General features: G+C 43.4%; 1 protein-coding gene across 1 annotated transcript; it reads left to right on the forward strand.

Moving 5' to 3' along the window:
* The first annotated feature begins 89 nt into the window (after positions 1-89).
* On the forward strand, positions 90-17,530 carry PDSS1 (decaprenyl diphosphate synthase subunit 1). The gene is made up of 11 exons (XM_033166178.1): positions 90-478; positions 5,342-5,406; positions 7,546-7,666; positions 7,794-7,924; positions 9,972-10,113; positions 12,425-12,536; positions 12,631-12,740; positions 14,482-14,562; positions 15,106-15,219; positions 15,478-15,558; positions 17,050-17,530. The coding sequence occupies exons 1-11, from the start codon at positions 266-268 to the stop codon at positions 17,188-17,190; spliced, it is 1,311 nt and encodes a 436-aa protein (XP_033022069.1). The 5' UTR covers positions 90-265; the 3' UTR covers positions 17,191-17,530.
* Positions 17,531-17,616: the final 86 nt, after the last annotated feature.

The following is a 17,616-nucleotide window of genomic DNA, read 5'->3' on the forward strand; positions in this document are numbered from 1 at the left end:
CCGCCCGCAGGCAGACAGCGGGCGCGGCCCTCCTCCTTCCGCCCCGCCGGCCACTCCCTAAAGAGCGTCCCCCACGTTGCTCCGGGGCTGCAGGCCGAGGCGGCGCCTGAGGGCGGCGTGGGCAGCCTTCCTCTCTCGCCCATCTCCCGCCGCGCTGCCTAGGCCGGGTGTTTCCGCGTCCGGGTCGCCTCAGCTGCTCTGCAAGGGGAGGCGGCCCTTGAGCAGCGGCGGGAGAAGCAGGCCTGGCGCCGAGGACGACGCGGCTATGGCCTTGGGCTGGTGGCACCGCTGCTGCTGTCGCTGCGCCGGCTCTTCCCGGGCGGCGTGGCTCGCCGGTTCCGGGCGGGCCTTGGGCTCCTCCGCTAACGGCGGCGGAAAGCAGCGGCTGGCTGTGGGACCGGCGGCGCCCGCGTGGAAGGCGGAGGCGGCGGCAAGTCGGCGGCGCGCCGGGGCGAATGGAGGTCACGTCGGAATGAATGTGAGGAGGAAATGCTAGCGGGATCTCCGGGCTGTTTCGTTTTCAAGTTCAGGCCAGGGAGGGGAGAGATGCTTAAGGGTCCATAAAATGACGAGGGAATAAAGGGAGAATATTGAGGTGGTTTCGGTGGTGGTGGTGTTTTCACCCCTCCTCACACTCCATAAAATGATGGGCAGAAAATTCAGGACTGAGGAAAAGGTCTTCCTGTTGCATTTGCTGCGAGAAGGTACAGGGATGGTGGCCACCGGCTTGGAGGGCTTTGCAAGGGGATTTGGCAAATCCGCGGAGGATGCATCTGTCCGTGGCTGCTGTCCACGCGAGCTAAACTGCATTTGCATCTTCAGGGGTATCTCCCTCTCTGTAGAGCAGTGGTGCCCGACCTCTTTTTGGCCATGCTCCATCTAAGCATCTCAAAAATCCTGATCCCCCCCCCTTATAATTCTTACTATTCAAAAAGTGAACATGGAGGAGGCCTAAAAGGCCATTCACCGTAAATAACTCATTCTCAAATTGCCCCCCTTAAAAATCAAATTGTCCCGAACCACGGCTCTAGATATTTAAGGCAATGGGATAGCTCTCTTTCTCTCTATGCTCTGGGCTGCTTTGGTCACTGATGCTTGCTTGACCAGATGGGCATTTGGGGTTGAGGCAGCAGGGGATTTTCATGTACACAAAACCTTGGGAAATATAAGGGGCTGTTTTAAAAAAAAGAAAAGGTAGGGGTAGGGAGTTTAAAAACTAGCACAAACCTGAGGGGATAGCTCAGTTTGCAGAGCATGAGACTCTTAATCTCAGGGTTGTGGGTTCGAGCCCCATGTTGGGCAAAATATTCCTGGATTGCAAGGGGTTGGTCTACAGATGAATCTAGACCACAATGATCCTTGTGGCCCCTTCCAACTCAATGGTTCTACAATTCTGAGGAATGTTTTTATTTCATTCATTTATGCTGTTGAGATAGCCACCAGCTTGGATGGGTTTAAAAGAGGTTGGATGGCCATCTGTCATGGATGCTTTAGTTGAGATTCCTGCATTGCAAAGGTTGAACTAGATAACTCTCAGGGTCCCTTCCAACTCTACAGTTCAGTGATTAGACAAAATAATGGAGGCTAAGGCTATCACTGACTACCAGCTTGATTACTATTTCCTCCACTGTTGAAAGCAGCATGCCTCTGAATGCCACTTGTTGAGAAACACAAGCGCGGAGAGAGTTGTCCTTGGGTCCTCCTTGCTAACAGGATGCAGGAGTAGATTGGCCTTTGGCCTGATCCAGCAAGCCCTTCTTTTGCTCTTAATTTTGTTTAGAGAGAAGCAGCATAGCTGACTGGGATGTTCATGATACTTGCCAGGCACCAGATTGGGGAAGGCAACTCTTGGTTTTCTTTGTAAGGCTGTAATTAGCCTTCCTTGCGAGCATGAGGTTCCTTCCACGCTTTCAGGTGAGACTTCAAAGACATGATAGCAAAATTAGTAACCTTGTTGATTCTAAAAATACTGATTTTACCATGACCCTCAACAGGTTCCCAGGGTGATGTGTCATTTTGACCCAGAACTGTGGTTAATCTTAACTGTAAGCAAGCTAACTTCAGTAACTATGGATTGAAGTAGGCTTTTCAAAACCAACCATAGTTAAACCATAGTTATTTGAACCATAATTTGCAATTCTAGGCAACACAACAAACAGAAGTTAATCAAAAGTAGTGATTAAAGCTTCTGAACTGTTCTTGGTCACATTGAAGGGAGAGGGAAGGAAGAGTGTGTGAGCTCAAAGCTCACTCCTGATAATTGTCCATGTGAAATTTCTAGGTAGGAATCTATGAGGATTTAGAGCTTGGTGTCATCAGTAAACTGATGGCACGCAGGTAATCTGTTTCCCCAAATACCAGTGTTTCAGTGGGGTATCTGATCCAGCAGTGGGATGAATAAGAGCCATGCTCAGTGCAGATAACATGGATACACAGAACAGCTGGGCCATTCATCATCAATGTAAAGTCCCTTTCAGATGGCGGTCTTGGAATAGAAGCCTTTTACCTGTGTAATATTTGGCTGCCTGTGCAATATTCAAGAAGTTGTGCAGTGGGGAAAGGGAGTGAAATTATTGCCCCACAATTTGCTGTGCTTTTGTGCAAGATGCATTATAAAGTCCTTCAAAATATTGGTAGCAGTGTGTGAGTGATAGATTTTGAGTTGTGAGAAGGAACAACAGTGAACAAGTCGGTACTCATCCATTGAACGGGCTTGGAGCTTGGGAGAAAGTACAGGAACATACTTTATGTTCAGATAATTGTGCCTTCATAAACCATGGAAATGAATGTTTCCAAGCATTTCTCTTCCTCCTCTCCTTATACATCACTTTGTGCCAGAAGCATTTAGTCATGCTGCCCACATGGCCTGGAAAGCTGTCTGAGGACAAACGCTGGCTCCCTCAGCCTGAAAAGTGAGATGAGCGCTGCACCCCATAGTCGCCTTTGATTGGACTTAACCATCCAGGGGTCTTTTACCTTAACCTTACACCACTTTGGCACTTCATTTGCATTCAGCCATAGTTTTCTGTTTGATCCAAACTGATGAACCCTGGTTGAATGTCAGTTATGTTGCTGATGTTATGAATAGGAGATGGCTTTTAGGATTGTTCAGAATGGTTCTAAGTGATTGTTCCTAAGATCTCCAAGCATCTACCTTAAAAGAATCTTTGTGGAGCCCATGGTTCTAAAGCAGGTATGGGGAACCTGTGGCCCTCCAGATGTGTCTGGCCTCCAACTCTCTTCAGCCCCCAGACAACATGTCAGGAATGATGGAGTTGTAGTCTTCAGTATTTGGAGGCCATAATGTTCCCAATGCCAGTTCTAAGGGCTGCTTTAGATAATTTTTTTAACTTAACCTTGAGTACACAAGAACATGCCTCTACTTAAAAAAAAAATTAACATGAGTATCCTGCCTTTTCTGCAAAGGCACTTGGCAGCAGCTAGTAACATAAAACAGCTAAATATAATAATTAAAGGTATAAATCTAAACAAGCCACAGCAAATTAACAATAATACAGAAGAAATAATACAGAAGAAACAATAATACCACCCCCAATACAGCAGCTCAGAATCCCAAGCCCTCTGAAATGAAGCTGCTTGCTACCAAAGGCTGACAGCAAAGCTGGAAGGATGTTATAGGACCTCAGTGTGGAAAAAGGCCTGCTCTAGATCAGGGCGGCCCAACTGTTCATACCAAGTGGGTCCTTTGACACAGAACCTGCAGGCCGCATGCTGCCTTGGTAGGGCGAGGAACGAGGCTGCAGTTTGACACATTCCCCCAGCCTTCGCACTGCCTTCCCAAAGCCAGCTGAGCAAGGCACCCAGCTTTGGGAAGCAGTTGTGAGGCTCTGTCAGGGTCCTATAGCCTTCCTACCTCCTTCCCAAAGATGGGAAAGTGCTAACTAGGCTTTGGGAAGGTGGAAGGAGAACTCTAGGACCCTTATCAGAGCCCTCACACCTACGGTACTTCCCAAAGCCTGGTGCCTCACTTATCTGGCTTTAGGAAGGCTGCATGAGAGCTGGGGTGGGCATCAAATGTTGCTGAGGGCCGCCAAAAAAGGCTACGAGGGCCACGCATTGAACCATCCTGCTCTGGATGATCCCATTCACCTCATATGATGAGGGACCCATAGTAGAGTTCTGTGCTGTGGGCCTTTTGTGCTATTGAATACTTGTCTTGAGAAGGCTTGGGCCAACTCAGAGCTTGTGTAACAGCTTTCGGATTAGTCTCATAAAAGATACCACTTTGCATCAGAAAAAAAGAGGCGTGGACTTAAACTAGTCTAAAGTAGTTTAGGGAAGAAATTGCAAAACTTTATGGTTTCGTTTTTATAACACTTTCCCTACAGGAGGAAATGTTGCAATAATTAATGTGTAATAGAATTCAATAAGGTTAGTTTGTGTGTGGTTTTCGAGGTATCACCGATGTATGGGCAGACAGGCTAGTAACTATTGCTGTCTTGTTTGCAAGGCAGCCTTGGAAACAAGACAACATTATCACTTGCCTTGGTTGCATGTAGGTTGAATTAATGCAACTCACTCTACATGGGGCTAACTTTGAACAATCCTTGCTTCAGAAGCTTCTGTTCACCCAGAATGCAGCTACAAACATGTTGGCGGGTTCTCACCCACAGGATTACATTGCACCTATCCTGTGACAGTTGCAATGGTTATCTGCTTGCTTTCAGGCATAATTCAAAGTGTTTGGTAATTATCTTTAAAGCCCTAAATGACTTAAGTCCTGTATAGATTGGGGATTGTTTCCTCCCATACTGTCCTGGATACTCCCTAAGAATGTCCCAACCTTTTCTCAAACTTTAAATGGGTAAGAAGCTCTGCTCACTGGAACGGAGCCAGGCATACAGTTTTATCTGGTAAAACAAACGATAAGAGGTCTTGGGGCTGAAACAATCTCAGTCCTAAGATCAGACGTAGAGGGTCTTTTCTGAGTCTACAACCACAAGGGTGGAACCACAGCTGAGTGGGACAAGAGAAAGGGTCTTCTCAGTGGTTGCACCCAGACTATGGAACACCTTGCCCTATGAAGTGTGGTTGGTCCCCTCTCACACTCCCCCACCCCTGAAGTTATCGAAATCCATTTTCTTCCAACAGGCTCTTGCAAGATAGACAATGTTCTTACGATTCTTTTAACTGTTGGCACTGTCTTTTTGCAGTTGTTCTGCATTGTTTTAATGAAATTATAAATTAGAATGCTGTAAGATGCCCTACGTAGTGTAGAAGGCATAATATAAATACTCAACTAAAATAAAAAAAAGTTATGTGAAATGTGGTTTGTAAATGTATGCTCACTTCTGTTTCATTTCTTTGTTCCTCTGGACAGAGACCTGATTTTCTTGGGAGAAGTTCGGCTTTATCCATGTTAAAAATTCATAGTATATTTTGGCGGTAAGTTGAAGACCTTGTCATTGTATTGCATCATATATAGGAGCGGGTTTTAGGTAACCTGGGTGAATATTGTTAGAAGTCCTGCAGTTATGGGTGCTATCATGATCTATATAATGCCATAAGTTGATACAATAGAACAAAAGCAGGTTAAGGGAAGCAATTTATACATTCAATAAACTAACTGGTATGGGATCAAGCTATTCTCTCTTCCCCTTTGTGTTATATGACAACACTAATAGTTTAAGTGCTCGTCTTCTATTTCATAACACTGATTTGATTTCGAATTCCTCCTTGCGTATTGTAATGTCTTTGGGCTGGATAGCTACCATATTTGGGGCATATCCTATTAAAAGGTTCTCCTGCACAAGCCTGCTAGGATAGCAACCCACCTTGCCTTTGAACAAGTAAAAGCTTCCCCAAGCGACTTTACTCCTGTTTTAAGTGGAAGCTGAAGAACCAGTGGCAAGATGTAGTAAGTAAGTGCAGTAGGAATGTCAGGCCAATAACATGCTCCTTAAGTTGAAACAATACTTAGATTGAGGTAAAATGTGTCACTTAAGAATCAAAAGAAGGAAGTTTCCCTGGCTCAGCTACTGATTGGTAGGGATTCCTATCCCAGCGTTACATATTGAAGGGAAGGCCCCCACCAAGTGCACCACTTGCAGTATTCATCTCATTGTGAAACACATCTTGCCAAATTGTCCACATTTCTTAAGTGCACAGCGAGTCTTTCTGCATACAGTACTTAGTTGCGTGCTCCAAACATGGCTTCACTTCTGGGTGACAGAGTACAAGCAGTATTCATGTTCTTGAGATTTATTGCCCAGCTGTCCTCTTCTGAATACTGTTTGAATTATTGGGAACAAGCTGCTGCAAGAATTCTTCAGCATTTGCCACAAGATTATTGTGTGGGTACAATATGGGTCCACTGCTCCTGTACTGTAAGCTTAAATAGGCTTGCTTGCATGCACAAGTTCCACATAAACAAAATGAACTAGAGTGGTACCAGATATTCAGTTACATTTTGAGTGCCTTGATTGCAGCAAATATTCATTAGTCTATAATTACCATTTATGGTGTAGGGTGTAATAAAGCAAGACAATAAATCCATATCTTTTGACCACCAAACTAGATGTCTGGAAACTGGCTGCTTTCAATGAAATGGCTGGTGCTGTGCTATTTTTTATTGTAATTATTTATGTGTACACACCAAATATATATCATGCCATTGCTCTAGCACATCGTGCAGATGAAATCTTAAATGAGACCTCTGTTTCTCCTGCCCCACCTTTGCTGCAAAGCTCAAATTTTTACTGTTTGAAAGCCTGTTGATAGCATTTTACAGGTTACGGCTGTCTAAAGGAGCTTGTAGAAATGTTCTGAAAGTAAGAAAAAATATTTCAGCCAAAACCTCAGCTTGTTAAACTACATACAGTATGCCAGTCTGCCCTCAACAAATTTATCTTACGCTCTCCCCCCCCACCAGCAGCCAATTAGGGGATTATCTTCCCCCCCCCCACACACAAATTTCAAAACACCATTTTCTTTCCTGCCCTCTCCTATATCCACGTTACAGCGTTGGTCTACTCAGAAGTGAACCCCATTAAGTTCAGTGGCTAATTTACCATCTAAGGAGAGGAGTGATGGGGTAATGTAACAGAGTGATGTTGAGGTGAACTGGCAGGTGCAGGGATAAAAGTTTAAGAAAGGAAAGGTTTAAGAAACCGCTGAAACTTTGGGTGGGAATCTGTTATGGATGAGAGCAGGCACAGAACTCGGGGACAATTTCCCTACCTCTGCTCTTGCAGCTGCCCAGTAGGAAGGGGCATAGAGACATGAACACCAGTACAAGGTGCTGCAAAGGCTTTTGGGATATAGGGTGGCAAGTACAAAGTAGGTGAGAAGTGGGCCAGGGGTGCGGGGGGGGGGGGGAGGAGGAGAAAGAAATCAAACGCTTAAAAAACAAATCATCTGGGGCAACTTGTGATTTTAAACTTGGTTTGTTTAATAAACTCTGCTTTAGCTTTGGCTCAGCACAAAATGCAAATCAGGCCAGTATTTTGTATGCTCTGTAAAATGAAACTCAAATCCAACCTGTATTTTAGCTCTCTAAATTCTTTCAAATAATACTATCGCCAGGTTTCACCACACAACGCTGCAATTGCACAGCTGTGGTACAGCGGTTAGTGATGAAAAATATAAGGATCCTTTTAAACTGGGAAGGAAAGACTTGAATAATCTCTATGAAGATATTAAAAAGGTAAGGGCTCTTTGGTGATGGTGTGAAGGGCTGTAATGGATTTCTCTTCCAAAGAGGCATAACATTGCATCAGCCTATTTCTAGACTTACTGCTCAACTTTAAAACTGCGTTTTTGTTTGTTTACAGGAATTATGGGTATCTACTACAGAACTGAAGGAAATGTGTGAATATTACTTTGATGGCAAAGGGAAGGCTTTTCGACCAATGATTGTGGTGCTAATGGCTAGAGCGTGCAATTTTCATCATAATAACACTGGGTAAATACCTAACCTTTATTTTTAACGTTCTTACAATTTCAAATCCAGTTTCCTTGGCTCAAAAAAAAAAGTCGCTTGCTAGCAATAACAGCAGGAGTTAAGCAGCATGTTTGCAACTGGACAATTTATGCATTTTTCAGTATCTTTCCCAAACTGTACACAGCATTGCAAAGGGTGCCATTGTCCCCCTTCTTCCCCTCAATTTCATTCTAAAAACAAGAAAGGAAAAGGCCAGAATTCCATTAGTCCAATATATAAATATTTAGAGTTGTTGGCACAAAGTGTCCGCAGCGTTGAGCATAATATGGGGAAACCTTTGCACCAAATTGTAGTGTGGCAGCGGAGTTGCTCCCAGTGTTTTTTGGCACACTCAAATGTGACGCATTAGGAAACTGGTTTAAAAAGCGAGGGAAGGAGCAGCAGGTACAGCTCCAGGTGAGTCTAAAGTGGCCGGATGGCAAGGAAAGGGAAGTGTGGGATTTTCGGTGGTATTGCTCGGAGGGGACCTACTGTAATAGACTCAACTTAATCATGTTCATTAGTTTCAATGGGTCCTCTCTGAATAAAACTTAGCCCTTATCCTAACCATGTCAACTTGGGAGTCCGGTAGAATTCACCAGGGCTTACTCCCAGGTAAGTGGGGTAAGGATCGCAGCCACAGGCTGACTTGATGCCCACGTTATAACTTTTGGAAAAATAAACCTATGGTGCCAATATTCATACCCTGTCTAACATTTGTGCGTAACATCCTTGACATTTCATCTGATCAGACTTACCTTCATTGATATCCACAAGAGCCTGGCTAAAGGAACTTTAAAGACTGAAATTGTCCTTTTGTACTAATTTGAATGAGTTTTCTGTTTGTGGCTTCTATATAAGATTTTGCACATTGTTCTCTCAATTCTTGGATTACAAATAGAAGATTGAGAACGTGGAATGGCCTGGTAGATTTCCATGCACCGTTTTTGTGCTGCTTACTGTATACCGGTCTACCACGTTATAGCTTTTGGCTATAGAAAGTTTTTTGCCTTTTTTGCGTGGGTTTCAGTAGGACAAGTTAATATCTTGTCACCTTAGTGCTGCCGTTGGTGCTCTGGGAAATTCACTGGCCAAGTGTTTTAAATTTCACTGACAAAGTGTTTGTAGTGGGTCTTTAGATAATCTGGCACTGGGTTCTGTTTCTGCTATGGTCAGCTGGGTTCTGCAGGGGAACTTTTAGCAGAGGTTGATGCTCCTGTCACCTGGAGGCATATTTCCACGGAACATGAGAGCTCCATTTTTTGCTTCCATCACTAATATTCAACAATATATTCTGTCTCAGTCTTCCCCAGCCTGGTGCTCTCCAAAGTTTTGGAGTGCAACCCCCATCAGCCCCAGCCCAAATGGCCATGCTGGCTGGGGCCAATGGAAGTGGTCATAAAAAATATCTGGAGGGCACCAGGTTGAGGAAGGCTGGTATATATAATCCCTTTTAAAAGCTAGTTTAGTGGCCAGGCCAACCTTCTGTGAAAAACTGATTTCCTGTGTTTTACGAATAAATAATTTCAAGTTTGCTTCATTAGCTAACCAAGTTCTTACGTTCCATATAAGAGGGAATAATTTCTCTTCATGCGTTTTTCCTGCACCGCTGTGTATTTCTGTAAATTATTATTAAATTTATTACCCAGGTGCCCTTCTATAGGGAAGGAATGCTCTCCTGAGCCACCCCCCCCCAAAAAAAAAGAATTCTTGGGGCAGGGGCCCCTCTGCTGATCTTAACACCCAAGACAGTTTGTAAGGAAGGTGGTCTGATGATGGTGGTAATCATAATAACTTTTCCCTTCCCATACCTGCTCATAAAAAACAACTAACTGCCTGGTGCAGCTGGAGAAGAATTGGATTAAGTTGGGATGAAGAAGTGAACTACAGAGACACTGAAATTCAAACTGTTTGTCACAAATGCAGAACAAGTCATTGCTATCCGAAACTGCATTTTCCTGAGCTGGTGAAGGGGTCCTAGCGTGCTTGGTTTGCTCAGCTTCCGCTGTCTCTTTCACTCCGATTTTAGGGAAGTACAGGCAAGCCAGCGTTCTATAGCAGTAATTGCAGAAATGATCCATACAGCCACTCTCCTTCATGATGATGTTATTGATGATGCAAATTCACGGAGAGGAAAAGAAACAGTCAATCAAATTTGGGGGGAAAGGAAGGTGAGTGTGTTTGTAGTGAAGCAGTGATTTTTTATTTTTTATTTGGAGGGATGTTTACATGGGAAGCTGTAGGTAAAGTATACAGGGCAGGCTGTGAGAATGACTAAAGCAAACGAGGCAGGTTTTACCTATTGCTTTTAAGATTAAATAATTGCAGGTGTTTTTTATTTACAACAGTTTATGTTAATTGCTTGCATGCTTTTGAATTGCACAGAACACTTGGCATGCAAAATTAAATACGTTTGTTCTGCATACGGCATAGTCTAGCCAAAGCTGAGCACTTCCTGAAATGAAGTGGCAAAAGTGTTCCTTGCACCCGAAGGCTTGCCTCCTAATTTGCCAACAAAAGCTGATTATATAAAAGGTCACATTCAGAGCTTTTAACTTCCCACACAAAGTTAAGCACTTTAAGCTCCCATTCATTCCAATGGGAGATATTTAAGCACATGCCTCTCACTATCCCATTGAAAACAATGGGACGTCAAAATGCTTAACTTTTACTGGGTAGAGCCCAAGCAATAATGTGGATATGATCATTCTGTGGGACAAACACAGCAGTAGTTGTAACCAAGCTTAAATATTTTGCAGCATAGTTTGAGATATTCTCCCGACACTTAGTTGGGTGTGTGTGTGTAAGAGGTGCCCCATCATACTTTCCTGAAAATGGAATCTTTGAATTAGTCCCAAGAAGCAGGTTTAGCAGAAGGCTGGAAAAACAGGAAATTATCTTAAGAGAAGCTGATAAGATAACCCGTCTGGGCAAATACCTTGAATTCTTGGAGTGTTGCTTCCCCTTTCCTTATCTTGTGGGTGGAGTGATTAGAAAAAAAACAATTTATCCAGGGGTGGCCAACACAGTGCCCTCCAGATGTTGTTGGACTGCAACTCCCAGTGGCGAGAAAAGATGGCCAGTGATCAAGGGTGATGGAAACTGTGGTCCACCAACATCTGGAGGGCACCACATTGACCATGCCTGATCCAGCACCTTCTTCTGTAGAATGCCCTCCCCACCCTTTGTCTTTTGGCCCCAGTTTGTTCCAGCCCCGCTGCCCACTCACCTCTTCCACTTTCCTTGAATTCTTGAAAGAGCATGTGAGCTAGAATTATGAGTGGGAATTGCAGTAGTAGTGGGGAGATGAGGCAAGATAACAGAGCAGGAAGGGCAGTTCAGATATGTATGTGTCAGCTGGAGCAGAAAGGGGTTCTTTGAGCTGAGATCTTGCTCTGTTTGTGTCACAATCTTCCCTGATATCCGGTGGGAAAGAAGGGAGCACATCTTAATGGTGCACCTGCTGGTTCCAATTTGCTCTAATCCAGCAATGGTGCTTCATGTGCATAACTGACACCGATGCTCTTTCAGGCCCCATTGACTTGGTAAGCACACCTGTTGATCTGGCTGGGCTGGGCCTCATCTGCATGCAACTCACAGCTGGTTTGGAGGCATGAGAATGACATGGACTTAGCCCTGTCTTTCAAATTCTGTAAGCGAAAGCAGCCATGGAAAATTATCTTGGTCTGAACAATTAAAATCTGTACGTGGCATTTCAAGTAATAAATATGATGGCTGAAAGTTATTGTTTGTGGCAGCCTTGAAATTATTTAGCTGTTGGGGATATTTTATTGTTTCTTTTTGATTAAATGCTTGTACTGTATTGGTTTTTTGTCTGCTGCTCTGGGCTCCTTTGGGAGAAAGGGCAGGATGACTTTTCAAATAATAAAATCATCATATGTAGCAGTTGAGCTGACCCCTCTTTACACTGCTAGCAAGCATAATATCAGACTCCTGGCTTGGAGGTTCTAATCTGTCCCTTGAGCAGTGGTGTGAAGTGTCTTCTACCATCCCGAGCTGGTGGCCCAGCTATACCCATATCTGGACAGGGAAAGCTTGGCTCCCCACCCCTTTTATATAGCCTTATATGGCTTGGGACCAAAAATCTGACTGACTGCTCCTCCCATCAAGAATATAGCTGGATATTACAAGAGTTGTCTAGTGCTGAGAGGCTCAGAGGTGGATAGCAACAGGTAGAGGCTTTTCAGTGGTGGCCCCCACACCTGTGAAATGCTCTCGCTATTGAGGCCTGCTTGGCACTGACACCGACATCTTTTTGGTGCCGGGGTAATACTTCACTCTCCTTCAGGTATATGTAAAGGGAATACCTTTGAATAAATCTGGAGAAAAAAATAAATCACACAAAAATGACTGTAAATTGAAAACGCCTCTTTCCCCCACCCTCCCACTGCGTTAAAGAGAAAACAGTTTCAGTATTGTATGTATGCTGCTTCTCTTTTAAAGCAAATTCTTCCTTTCCAGGCAGTCCTAGCTGGGGATTTCATCCTTTCTGCAGCCTCTTTAGCATTAGCACGTATTGGAAGCGCAACCATTGTTTCTGTGATAACATGTGTGATTGAGGATCTGGTGCATGGTAAGGCATTTTAACAAAATCTCTAGAAGCAACTGAGACATTTTTGTCTAGGCAGCAGTTGGATGACAGTGTTGGGCTCTTCATCTTTTTTTAGGCGAATTTCTTCAGTTGGGTTCCAAAGAAAAAGAAAATGAGAGATTTGCTCACTACCTCGAAAAGACCTTTAAGAAGACTGCGAGTCTTATAGCAAACAGCTGTAAAGCAGTATGTACGTTCTGTCTTTCTTGTTGTTCATATACCATGATGCATCAGTGGGAAACTTTGGGGGGGGATGCAGCCTTTTCACAGCTTTCTCTTACTAGCTCTTCAGGCTTAAGGGGCCCAAAGTCCTGGAAGCCTCTCCAGTGTGTCTCAAGCTGAAAGGAGTGAAGCACATCAGTAACTTAGCACTCTTGGCTTATCTCAGTCTCACAATGTTAGGAAATGAGTCAAAGGAGGATATTAAAAAAAACTATGTCTTGATGGCTAGTGCCATTGGTCATTGGTGGCTGCTGTACTTTGCCATTCCTTGTTGTAATGTCACCTTTCTTTCTATGCATCTATTTTGGAAGACTTCCTAACTTAAAGTGAAGTTCTGAGTAGACATGAGTCCTGTTGAATTCAGTGGAGCTTATTCCCAAGTGGGTGGGTTTAGGACTGCAGCCTAAAACGTCCAAATAATTTATTGCCAAAACTTCAATGTGTACAGAGCTGCATTTTTAATCCTGGTTTGGCTCTTTGTCACAATGGCTGATTTCCATATTGCTTTCAGATACTCACTTGTGCTGTTGCTTAAATTGTACTAGAGACACTTGAGCTAGGATACAGAGTTCCCTAGTATTGTTCGTTTTCATTGCTTTTAGCAGACCTCTAGGGTTGTTAAAGTGTATAGTGTATTAAGTGCACATTGGAACAAAAATTCCTGACTTCACCTATATTCATTGATGAGGTCTGTACACAAAGGAGTGACTAAACATGATAGTGATACTGAGTGGTAGATAGTTCATTGAAAACATCAGCTCTTGTGCAGCAGCTGTGAAAAAGGTCAAGTATTGGGAATTATTAAGAAAGGGATTGATTGAAAATGATACTGCCAAGTGTCACAATGCCGCTATACTCCATCCCCATCACAAGAGCTGCATTTGTCCTAGATGTGTTAATTCATGCAACTGTTTGCATTGGGGTGGGATTTAACATGGTGTACCTGTCTTCTGAATATGTTGCTTCCCATCAGACATGATCACTATAGCATCTCTCTCTCTCTCTCTCTCTCTCTCTCTCTCACACACACACACACACACACTCTCTCTCTCTCTCTCTCTCTCTCTCTCTCTCTCTCTCACACACACACACACACACACACACACACTGGTGAAGACCAGCTTGTAGCAACTTCAGTGCAGAAAATGGCTGCCTCAGGCAGACTTCGCATGAAACAATCACCTATTTGACAGTCGTGTCCACTTTTTACATTGTGTTTTGTGAATTTAACTCTGCCCTTTTTGTGAAGAAGAAATTGCTCTCGAGTTGCTGGGACCAGAGTTGCCTCATATGACATGGCTGCCATTGCATTAGTAATTGGCAAACAATCAGTTTGCAGCCCATCATTCTGTATCTCGGAGACTCCAAGCCCTGTGCATGCAATGAAGTTTGGCCATAATGAATATTTGATATATTCAATCTAAATTCAGATATATATATATATATATATATATATATATATATATATATATATATATATATATATATATATATATATATATATATTTAATGCTGTAGTTCAGATGGGCCTTGTGTTCTTTTAAATAGGTTTGTTCGTGCCTGGGTATATAAACAGGGACTAGGAGTGGTCAACAGTGCAGCTAATGAATCCTGTCTTCTCTCTTCAGTTGTTTTCTATTAATGTGCTGCATATACAAACAGTGGATACTAATGACAGAATTCTTTTGTTGTGTTTCCCTTTCAGGTTTCCATTCTAGGCTGCCCTGATCCAGATGTGCATGAGATTGCATACCAATATGGAAGAAACATCGGGATAGCATTTCAGGTAGTATATAGTAGGCACGTCCAACTCCCAAGAGACTGTGATGTACTCCCAGTATATAAATTATGGAAGTGATCTACCCATGAAGGAGGTGGGAACCAAAGTGGTTGAGCTTTTTTTTAGGGAGGGGAAAAGCTTAGCTTTATTTGGGGACACACCTAGAACAACGATGCAGCGGTGAAGACTACTTTTGTTTTCTAAATACCCATTTCAAACAACGGAAGAAAAGAGCAAAGCGGGGGGGGAGACATCCACTCCATTGCTTATTGCTGCCGCAGATCAATAGGGATCCCGTGATCGAACAAGATCATCCAGGGATCTCTGGTATATAGGGATACTAAGGAAATAGGCTAAGAAACTAGCTTTTAGACTTGTGCAACAACAAATGACCGGGGCCAGTGCCATAAAGCAGTAAGATCAGCAAGCTTAGACTATTCAGCAGGCAGAAAGGAATTGAAAGCTAAATACAACTACTATAATGGTTATGTACTAATTCTTTTTAAGATCCTTATTAACTGGTCTCAACGTGTGTCTGTTTGTTTGCAGTTGATAGATGATGTGCTGGATTTTACATCCTGTTCTGATCAGCTGGGAAAGCCAACATCAGCAGACCTTAAGCTTGGTATAGCCACTGGTCCTGTCTTATTTGCTTGTCAGCAGGTATGATTAATAAATATACTGTCTTCACCCCAAGTTAAACTTGTACTGCTGGCTACTGGAGAGAGATCTATATTGAAATTTAAGGATGAGTAGAGGTGGAAGCACTTCATGTTACCTTGTTCAAGCTGCATGCCTGCCTTTTCATAAAAATGCTTGTGAGATTTTTATAGGTAAGGAAAGATTATAGGTAGTTCATCTCTCCTATTGGTTGCTAAGCTCTTGCATTTTGGGGGAAGTTAATGTTTTTCTCTTTCTCAGTTTCCAGAAATTAATGCCATGATAATGAGGCGATTCAGTTTGCCAGGAGACATTGAACGTGCCCGGGAGTATGTATTACAGGTAAGACAAGACCAGACTAAAATAAACACTAGCTCATACAGGTATCTAATACTGCTAGACAATAACGTTCAGTACAATAGATTTAGTAATAGGAATTCATCTGGCATTAAGTTTTATGGTTATTTTTGAAGCCCTGGTGTAGGATTCTAGCCTTTACTCTTAACACTTCATTTTACAAAGCAAATTTATATTGGGTATCCCCCATCAATGATACGTGTGGTTTTCTCCAACAACTGAAACACGAACTTCAGAAGTTTTAGTAAGCCCCCTGTTATAATATTTGTTGTAAGCTATCTTGAGCATGGTATAAATATTTCAATAAGGTGACAGTTTGCAAGAACAGATTTTCACCATTAACCTGCTGTGGAGAACAGGACCTGTTCACTCATGGTAAAGGTAAAGGTAAAGGTACCCCTGACCGTTAGGTCCAGTCACGGATGACTCTGGGGTTGCGCGCTCATCTCGCTTTACTGGCCGAGGGAGCCAGCGTACAGCTTCCGGGTCATGTGGCCAGCATGATTAAGCCGCTTCTGGCGAACCAGAGCAGCACACAGAAACGCCGTTTACCTTCCTGCTGGAGCGGTACCTATTTATCTACTTGCACTTTGACTTGCTTTCGAACTGCTAGGTTGGCAGGAGCAGGGACTGAGCAATGGGAGCTCACCCCGTCACCCTGTTGCGGGGACTCGAATGGCCGACTTTCTGATTGGCAAGCCCTAGGCTCTGTGGTTTAACCCACAGCGCCACCCACGTCCCTGACTGTTCACTCAAGTCTGAACGCTTAATGCAGAAAATGTGAGCATGATACGTTCTGTCCAGTAAGCATTAGTGTAAATTAGTTTTTGTGCTTCTCCTTTCCAGTGCACTCAGCTCTGTTGTAATCTAGATGTATTACTTGAAGCTTTAAGTACAGATAACCACCTTGGAGGAGTGTAGAGGTAGTCGAGCACATTCAAACATTTATCAAAGGCAGACAGCGTATTTGCTTGTCCCTCAGCTTTTAAACTGCTTGGAGCATAGAAAAGCTGCCTTATGCAAAGTCTGACCACTGGTCCATCTAACTTAACATTGTCTACACTGGCAGTGGCTCTCCAGGCTTGCTGGCAGCGGGTTTCTCCTAGTTGGTTCTGGAGATGCAAAAGGTCCCAGATTCAATCCCTAGCATCGAACCTACAGAGCCCTTGAGCTCTGTAGAATAGTGATTTTGGACAGTTCTAAAAAGACCTTTGCTAAAATTTATTTTCTAGAGCAGGCATAGGCAAACTCGGCCCTCCAGATGTTTTGGGACTACAACTCCCATCATCCCTAGCTAACAGAACCAGTGGTCAGGGGTGGTAGAATTGCAGTCTCAAAACATCTGGAGGGCCGAGTTTGCCTATGCCTGTTCTAGAATTTCAAAATCTGACAGAAAAGAGGGAGCAAGAAATATCCCATGGCCGCCTAACTTCTCTACGTTAAAAGTCTTTGGGTGTTTTTCTTCTCTTTTTTTAGAGTCATGGCGTGCAGCAAACAACCTACCTCGCCCAGCGCTACTGCCATAAAGCAATGAGAGAAATCAGCAAGCTCAGACCATCCCCCGAAAGAGATGCCCTCATTCATCTAGCAGAAATAGTCATCGCCCGAGACAAATGACACAGCTGCCAGAATGAGTTGCAATGAAGGAGATATTTACCAGACTGTGCCTAAAGCTACATGGTGGAACATCTTGGCTTGCTTCCAGTGCAGTTACCAAAATTTAAGTTATCCTCACTGAAATAAATATAACTAGGTTTATGAAGTAAAAATGTTTTATTGAAGGAAGCCATACAAAAATGATGAAACAAGATCAGTCTGTTAAACTGGTAGCAATGCCTTGTGCCTGTATTTTTAATTGGGGGTGGGGTTCCTTGTTTTTGTCATGGGCACTGTTTACATTGTTCAATATTGACACCCAAGGCCACAATAATAAATACAATCAATGTGTTGAAAATCACTTTTGCAAATGCCTTGGTGTGTGCTGGGAGTATAAGAAAGATACCTTAAGAATGATCTAATTGCCTATTAGTTTCAGAGTACCAA

This window comes from Lacerta agilis, chromosome 12 (genome assembly GCF_009819535.1).
Source record: "Lacerta agilis isolate rLacAgi1 chromosome 12, rLacAgi1.pri, whole genome shotgun sequence".
Lineage (NCBI taxonomy): Eukaryota > Metazoa > Chordata > Lepidosauria > Squamata > Lacertidae > Lacerta > Lacerta agilis.

Coding starts and splice junctions, on each gene's coding strand:
- PDSS1 (XM_033166178.1), top strand. CDS start 266: ATGGCCTTGGGCTGGTGGCACCGCTGCTGCTGTCGCTGCGCCGGCTCT. Junction 7,925..9,971: donor TTTCATCATAATAACACTGG/GTAAATACCTAA, acceptor CTCCGATTTTAG/GGAAGTACAGGCAAGCCAGC. Junction 15,220..15,477: donor TCTTATTTGCTTGTCAGCAG/GTATGATTAATA, acceptor TCTCTTTCTCAG/TTTCCAGAAATTAATGCCAT.